The sequence below is a fragment of the Loa loa genome, assembly GCF_000183805.2.
Source record: "Loa loa unplaced genomic scaffold supercont3.610, whole genome shotgun sequence".
In the NCBI taxonomy this organism is placed as follows: domain Eukaryota; kingdom Metazoa; phylum Nematoda; class Chromadorea; order Rhabditida; family Onchocercidae; genus Loa; species Loa loa.
The window spans coordinates 1-9,208 of NW_018108790.1; the positions used below are offsets into that span (position 1 = coordinate 1).

The 9,208-nt window shown below is 28.9% G+C and overlaps 2 protein-coding genes across 2 annotated transcripts; one reads left to right on the forward strand and one right to left on the reverse strand.

The window, feature by feature from the left end:
- Positions 1-3,998: 3,998 nt before the first annotated feature.
- Positions 3,999-4,222, reverse strand: LOAG_10047 (hypothetical protein; the record flags this gene model as incomplete). Its single annotated transcript, XM_003145574.2, has 1 exon — positions 3,999-4,222. A coding segment is annotated over exon 1 (198 nt), but the record flags the coding sequence as incomplete, so codon positions are not given.
- Positions 4,223-6,308: 2,086 nt separating this feature from the next.
- Positions 6,309-8,315, forward strand: LOAG_10048 (hypothetical protein; the record flags this gene model as incomplete). Its single annotated transcript, XM_003145575.1, has 6 exons — positions 6,309-6,488; positions 6,655-6,750; positions 7,122-7,283; positions 7,492-7,661; positions 7,788-8,030; positions 8,186-8,315. The coding sequence occupies 6 exons, from the start codon at positions 6,309-6,311 to the stop codon at positions 8,313-8,315; spliced, it is 981 nt and encodes a 326-aa protein (XP_003145623.1).
- Between the last annotated feature and the right edge of the window lie 893 nt (positions 8,316-9,208).

Below are 9,208 nucleotides of genomic sequence, written 5' to 3' on the forward strand. Positions count from 1 at the left end.
AAAAAAAGGAAAAACAAATGAACTGTACGAAGAAAAGTACTGGCAGATGAAAAGTAACTAAATGAGTTAATCAATATTGTATGTATTCTTTGAGAATTAAAAAAAAATTGCCAAAAAAAACTTGACAATTGCAAGTTTTTCATGAGGCAGTAAGAACTTGTTTTCACAATTATATGCATGGTTGAAGATTTGATTGAAATTTGAATCAGAAGTTAAAGATAAGAGTGATGTTGCATGCATGCTACTGCATGTTTTTGCATTCCGATAACCTGAAGAAGAGCACTAATGCATGTACGCTATTACATACCGAAAAATCGTTGACTCGTGAATAATTATAGCTATTACATGTTATTATTCATACTTTGAATTATTTCAATGTAATTTTATCATTGAAACTCGATTTGAGACTGAGAGCGCTAATGTATGCATGTTACTGCATGCTGTTGCATGCCAAGAACTTATTGATCACTTACCAGTAATAAATGCTTCAAACTATTTCAATTTAATTATTTAAAATTATATTTTTCAAAGGATTAAAATGCCACAAATCTTGATTCTGCTTTTTATATATGAAAGTTTTCAACAATTATAGCTGAATTGATTTATCATACAAATTTACTGCAATTGATAATTGATAAATATGTAAGTATACTTGCAAAAAAGAATGTGTAAGAGCGAAGTGATTCATGTTATCACTTAACAAGTGATAGATATAGTTTAGTCATTAAAAAAACTTTTCGCCTGATGATATCCACAAAGTTAATAACATTTCTTTCCTTAGTTCCTTTCAACTTTTACTTCTTATCATTAATTCATAAATGTAGGAGGAATTCTAATAGTCTTTTGCAATCTATTTCTTATCACTAATTTTATATTTCTCGAAATTTGGAAAAAAATTAGGATACAGGAAAAATAATTTAAATACCATTGACGGTATTTTATGATAAAAGAGGAAAATATGGACGAATGCAGGTTTACCGATATTTTTAGTGTAGGAAATGTTAAGAACCAGGCCAGGTGACAAGGATGTTTTCCTCTCTGTGTGACATTATACGATACACCGACTATTTAATACCGTCTGAGTTATGACTGATGATATTGATGACTGATCACTGCATACCGCTGATAACAATTCACTACAAACTTTTCTTCTTTTCATAATAACATCGTGCGATTGAAACTTTCAAAAAAAGAAAAAAATCATTCAGTTTATGGTTTAATGAAAATGATAAGTTAAAATTTTGCATTGAAAATGATCAATAATTGCTAGCTTGAAGTGATACGATTGTAATACCGTTGAAATGACATGGGTCATTTATAAATGGAAATTTTGTCAACATCATTTGTTCCATATCAACTAATACAATTTTTCACTAGATGAATCGCTCTGTATCAGACCCATTTATTAATCATTGAAACATTCCCCGAAAAAGTTTGATTAAATTTTACGAAAATATTATTTTTTTTTTGGCATCATTTCTATGACCTGATTTGTTTCAATTCTAATTTTCATATCATTTACAACCAATTTTTGCTACGTTTTTTTTACAGGAAAAAAGGAGTGATAGCATTCTGATAAATCACTTCTGATAAGTCTTCTGATAAAATTTTGACAAATCTTTGCCAGTATTAGCCAATATAGCGAGAAGAAAAAGGAATAAATGAAACAAATAAAGTTTGTTAAGGATAATTTTTGAATTGTAATCAAATGAGTGAAAATATTATAATGGTAATCTCTCGTAGGTAATAATTAGTTTTCAATACAATAATTGCTTTTTCAATACAATGATTGCTTTTTATCAATAATAATAAATGCAAAAAAAAGAAAAAAAACATTTATAGCGAAGATTTGCCTCTAAAAATTAAACTTAACCCAGAATTAACCACCAACTTAAACTTTACCCTTAACCCCAAACCTTAAATTGATTTCAAATAAAAGGATATAGAAGTGATTTATAAAAATTTTTTTTCTTCAAAATATAAATAAAAGAAAAATTTATTTTTGGTCGCATTTCATCACTTCTATGACAAATGCCACAAAGAATCAGCGATTTTGAAACTGTACAGGTAACAACTGTTATCATCCATACTTGAAATCAAATTTAAAATTGAAGAGTAGCATTGTAGGCGCATTTATATCATGAAGACAAAATGTTCCTACTAGGCTTAAATGATCGTGTTAAGTAGGAGATGACTATTGCTATGAATGATTTTGGTTTTCCCATAATTATGCTAAAAATTCGACACAAATTTCTTTATCGAACTCTTTCATTGTAAATATTTATAATATTTAATAGACTTGACAGGTCCATCTATCAAGACTTTGCTAAGTTTTTTACATAGCGAAGTTTATTCGAAAGCTTTTTCAGTCCACAAAAAATAATATAACAAACAAGGATGAAGATAAAGTATCGATTCAAAGATATTTTGAGATCTTTGAACAGGTAAACATAAAGGCTCATTTTAGAGGCATCTGATATCTTTGGACTGATAATGAGAAAATATTAATTCAAAGGTATTAGAACCTTTGGATAGGCAAACCAGAGAATCCAAAGCATTTGTTGACATTAGTTTTGATATTATCCCACAACATGTCTATTATACCATTCTCGGATTTAATTTATAGTTCTAGTTCTGATTATTAAACTGATATGAGCCATAATTTTAAATCTCAATTTCTACTTTTCCCATTTATTTGAGACCATTTTAAAAAAATAAATTTCATAATGGAATAATTTGTGATATTTTTTTTGCAATTTCACCGATCATTCGGGAATTTATGAGGTGCTATAAGAGGTGAGAGGGATAAAATTTAGTATTGCTGTAAGAATTTGTCAACAGATTACGAGAAGATGATATGAAGTTATGAGTAAATGAAATATCCTCCAATATAAGACTACACTATTCTTTACATACGAAATTTTTCATTTTATAAATGTTGTTGTGATGACAATTCTGGCGACAATTTTCAAGTCATTCATTTATTCAATCATTCATTTGTTTCCTTACTTATTTTTGCTTTTAATTTACTAACCGAAAATTAGCAATAATTTAGATTTAGTTGTCAATCACAAATTAGAGAAATGAATAACTCACAATGAGAATTACTAGATTTTCAAATATTTATTTTCATGAAATGTAAGTTCAGTTCAACTGGACAAATCTTGAATTCCGGTTGCTTCAAAAAATTGAAATCAAATCATCTGCCTTTAAATAGTTTATTAATCTTTCTTTTTTTTTAAAAAAAAAGGATTTGGAAAATAGTGTTATTTTTGATCGATGCATTCTGGCCTAATCTCGTTTCTCTCAGTCTGGTTCCACTTTCTGATAAATTAAAATAGGAATTAGAAGATAGACTGATTACATTCAATTTTTGCTTGGTTGCTTTTATTTTGTTTTTTCGTGCTTATACCTAAGTTAAACAATTCTAGTTGTGAAAAGTATTTTTGACCAAATTTACCAAACTTTCTGACAAATTTCTTGTCTGGCTTCTATGGACATCATCTTATTCGACAAAGAGACTTAATCTTAACCGGAAGAAGTCCAAATTTCCTGATCAGTATTGGTCCTTACGAAAATATATTCATTTAATTATCGAATTAGAAGTTAAATGGGATCAATGAATCTAATTTTGCTTTCAAAATCTAACCTTTCGTTTCATTCAAATGTATTTGACAAAGAAATCGGAGAAAGAAGTCAAAACTTTCCCAGTTATCTACTTCTAATCGAATTGATATCTTACCGCCGATATAGTAAGAACAGTTCGAAACAAATTTTTTTTTCCAGTTAGAATACGAAGAGAATGGGGAAAGGCTCATTTGTTTGCCGGATCAAGACTTTTCCGGAAAGTATTTGCAAAAAAATCAATTTACTTAATCATCGAATCTATTTGTGAATTAGCTTTTTCGGGAAAGATAACCTATGTCACTTTACTGTTTTCTTGTTCACACATATTTCTTCTGATAATATTTCCGTAAGAAATCAGTGATGAAACTGACTTCGCAGGCAGAAGAAGGTTGTAAGGAGGAGAGATTCGGTTCCAGAAGAGTTATTTCTTCGATCACTTCTTGCATTTCGTGATAACCTTCATTGTCACCGATAGTAGCAGAGCCTTGATAATCGTTGCTGTTATCACAAAACTTATATTCCCACCTGTTACACTTATCTGTTGCAGTTTTCCTCAGATCTCTTACCATTGCTAATCTTCACCACTGATCTGCAAAATTTGCCAAAATGTAAAAACTACTTTTACCTTCAAAAAAAACCACTTTCAAACTCCAAAATTTAAATTTTTGGGAGAAAATTAGAATATAACTAAGAATCTGATTTAATTGAGCCATAAGCCTATAAAGTTGATTATCACCAACTTTGTTTCAAATCAAGCAAAATACCAAAACGGAAGTAAGTTAATTGTGGTCAGTCAAATGAGATGCTTTGAGAGAAATGATACAAACTTGTTGCGCATGAACAAATTGCGCATGCAATTGTTAAACATTCGTTTGAAAGAGGTGTGATGAGAGAAAAAAAAAAGATGTACTTTGGCATCATTATTACCAATGCAATTTGTATTTTTTCGTGTTATTTCATCCGTTATTTTGTATTTCATGAAGAAGAAAAAAGAAGAAAAGCTCAATTTATAGGTCAATCAAGTTATGATTTACAAAAGAAAATTTAAATTTTGTATCCAAAAAAACTTCTAAATTCCCCAAAAGTTACAGAATATTGGATAGAAAAATGATTGAAAACGACATATTTAAACAGAAAACGTAACCTTTTTTTAAAAAAAAAGAAAAACCAATTTAAATGTCTTCCTAAAATATGATAGTAGTTTTGTTTTTTTTTTTTTTGCATACGTTTATGGTAAATTTTGTCGTAACAATCTTCATATGGATAAGTAGTAATGGGAAAAAAAAGATGACAAGTATTAATAGGCTGAAACAATAGTGATAACATCATTTTGAAATTGATTATCAGAATAGATTGGCTTAGTTGTTAATTGTGGAAAAAATGATGAAATTGAACATTACAATTGTAGAAAGGACATGATTTTGATGATCAGTTAAATTTTAACTAAAAAGGAAAAAAATGATAGAAGCAAAATATTGAAGTTTGGTCTGTTTGATTGATAGCAAACAAGAAATTGCCTACAATATGTTGGCGCAATTGGAACACTGAACACACCCATACCAAATCATATTTGCATACATTTCAAATCTATCTCTTTTTCTGTATGAATTTTATTCATAAAATATTTTCGTATCGTTTGAATTTGAAAACAAGGCAAAACGGAACTTTTCTTATAAATTTACATTGAATTTCAAATTAAAAATATTTGTTCATTCTATGCAATCAAAAATATTTTCGCATGAAATTAAATCTAAAAAATATTTTGACAAATTAAAAAAACAATTTAAGAACGATTTCGATGATTCCCTTATGGCTTATGGAGCAAAACAAACTGCTGGTGGCGCAAATTAACACATGACAATATTGATTTCATTCGTTTAAATTAGAGTGAATCATAACTATGAATGACATGTAAGAACAATTTCGATAATTCGCTTATGGCTTATGGCGCAAAACAAACTGCTGGTGGCGCAAATTAACACATGACAATATTGATTACATTCGTTTAAATTAGAATGAATCATAACTGTGAATGACATGATGAAATGGTCATATTCTAATTTCATATGCAAATTTTAGACTGTAAATTTCGAAACAATTTGAAATGAATAAATTGCTGGTATTTAATACAACAGTCTTATTGTTATTCACAATCAGTCAGTGTATTTGTTTGGTGGTTGAAAGGTCGAATCCTGTCTTCTTTACTGATTTCCGATTTGACAGGAATGATGAAGTCTAGTCTTCATGACAAGTAATACTTTTTAAATTTATCAAGTTTTCGTGACCAACAATTTTAAATGATTGTATAATTCTAGCTATTGTTACTGTAAGAGGTTAGAACAGGATTATTGTTGGTAAGCTAAAAGAGTGATACATGGTGTCAAAATCGCACGATTCCGATCTTTTGCGCATTCCGCATTGAAACGTACGGAGATTTCACATTTGATTTATATGTTAAGGAGTAAGTTTTAGCAGTAAGTTTTAACAATATAGTTTTAGCACAAGTAAGTTTTAGCAGTGAGAACTAAGAGATGACAAAAAGGGAAATTGGAAAAGGTACAAAAAGAGAAGTGACAAATAAATCCGACTAATCGAGAGTAATAATTTTCGATTTTGGATCCGTCAAATAATCGTCCTTCCGAATCGATAAATGCTTAAACCTCCTAATTGATTATTTCAGGATGTTTCACTTGAAGGAACATAATTTTCAACAACACTGCAATAGCATTGGCCAATATCTACGTGAGTTACGTGTGAAACGAGATTCAAGTACCGCTGATGTTGAAATTATTTGTGCTCAAATGCAAATCGATTTTTTGCATAGCAATATCGGTGTCATATATTCGAATTACATTCGTACGGTATGTGATATGAGTAATGTGATATTTTTAAATTTTAATATTTGTATAGCTGCTAAGGTTTATTGAATATCCTGATTTAGTGATATTACATTTTTGACAGTGTGCGTTGTTGACATCGTCACCTATGTAAATGCTTCATCACCAACTACTGATCTCTTCATTTCAGATGGTTAAATGCAATCAAACACCATTTCGGATTTTACTCCTCAATTTTCAATACAAAGTTATTTCAGCTATTATTGATTGGATGTATACCGGAGAGGTAGCTTCGTGTCTTTTCTAATTCAACCTTTCACCTTTTAAGGATTTTTTATAATATGCAGAATTTCTAACATTTCGGCAATTCAAATCAAATTTTGACCATTTTGAATGTTCGATTTCAATTATAAATAATAATTTCTTTGAATTATGAACATTGGCTCTTCAAGTAGACTTTCAGTTTTTCTTTTTAAGTAAATTCAGAGATCTTAGTTACATAGAGAGAGAAAGAGAAAAAAATGAGACATAAAAATTAGACGAAAAATGGGTAAGATTTATTGATTTATTTCAAATTAACGTCCATTAAACTTTTACCAAACTTGGTCCAATTAATTTTAAGTCCAGTAATTATCTTATTTCTTTGTGCTTTTTCAGATCCAAGTGACAGTGAAAGAATATGGTGAATACCTAAAGGTTGTCAACAATCTTGGTATTCATAAACTGCAACAAAATTTAGAAAATACCTTACAAGTATTTGCAGAGGAAAGTGATTGTATCATCTGTTGTATCAATATTGCTACTGATCCAGAATGTTCGGTTAGCGCTTTTTCCATAATGATATTTACTGATAATCATCAGTGATTGTTTGTAAATTTCATCTACATGAAACGTGTATTTGCAAGATCACGCTAGTAGGTTCATGTTTTGTAGACAAAAAACTTATTGTATAAGTGAGATTCAGAATTCGGAAAGTCTAGAAATAAAAAGGTCAAATTTCAAAAAATCTATAAAGGTCAATTTTTAGGTTTCTTCTATGGTACAAGGAATAATTTGTCAAAAGTTTGCTACAATTATGAATACTCTCTCAGATAATGATATTCAAAAATTAACTTTAAATGCTATCAAAGCATTGCTTGCTTCGCCATACATCAAATCAAAGGGAAAAATTGATGTGGTCAATTTCACTTTGCAATGGTCCGCTCACTTTTTTTTGAAACTTAATTTTTGAAAAATTCTGAAGATCTTCATCCAAGCATTTACTACACAATTAAATTTTGTGATGAATATTGGAACTGTCTTGAGACTTTAAAAATTTAACAGGTTGAAAAACTCAGCACATTTACCATTCTTGGGTGCTGTGCTTCGATCGTTTTATATAAAAACACCGCGATCAAATCAATTGATACCACTGATACAGCATCTTCGACGTCTTAACCAAAAACTTCCCAAAAGTTGTCCGTCATCCATTCATATCGACTTTTATAATAAATCAATGGTTGACAGCAGTGACATAAGAAAATATGCTAAAAGCAGCAATGTTATCGGATCGAATTCTTCGGCAAAGTAATACTTTATTCAAAATTCCAATTTTTTCCTGAATTATAAAATCTACAAAAACTGTCAAATTTTTGGATTTTACCTTTCTCTTTTTCAAAAAAAAAGCTAAGAAATAACAATTACTGGTTAAAACATACAACTAATGTAGTATTCATTGATAGTGAAAGTGAAAAGGAACCAGCGTGCGAAGATACGGAAATCCGGAAAATGGTCGGTTCTCCAATGGATACTTCATACATTACTGAAATCAATAAGTTGCCAAGTTTCGAAGAATTAATTAAGGTTAATTAAAGGTTATTTTAAAATAAACTCCCAAGAAATTTAATGAAAAACAGAAAAGTATAAATTTTTGGATTTAAAAATTTGATCATACAACATTATCATACAAATTGTTAGTCAAAATTTGTAGTATTTACTTTATGAAATCCATATCTGTCATATCTATCTTGATAGCTTTTTGAAAATGTCATTTCTTTTAGCAAAATCAAAGTGAATTAAAAAGCATCTAAATTAATGAAGAAATTAATCACTGCAGTACCAAGCTTTTGAAATTTAATCTTCTATAAACTAAATTTAAATTCCTATTAATCTCTTAATTTTCCCAAGATAAAAGCGCAATTTTACAGATATATCAACCAATAAGCAATAGCAATCAGGTATTCACAAATGCTCATTTTTTCACATCCAAAGATTACTTCTCTGAACATCGACAAATTCCTCATTTCTTAACAAGATTCGGGTAATGATGATCTTGGTATCATTTGCATAATCAATAGCTTAATCAAAAAACATATCTGATAATAAGTGTTAAAAGAAGAATGCATTTCCTTGACTAAAATTTGCATAATCGATAGTTGAACAAAATTCTCGAGAAGATTAAACATTTTTGTATTATTTTTTGCAATATTTTTTCTTTCTTTTCAGTATCTTACAAGGACAAAGATTCTGCCAATATTCGAATAATACTACTGGTAGGTGTGTTTTTCAAATCCGAATTCTTCACCTATTTTGTATTTTAATATCTTAGTGTAGAATTAACCAGAGAAAAAAAGTTTATTTGTTTTACCCATTAACATTAATTGATTTAATTAATTTGGCATATATATATATATATATATATATATATATATATATATATATATATATATATATATATATATATATATATATATATATATATATAT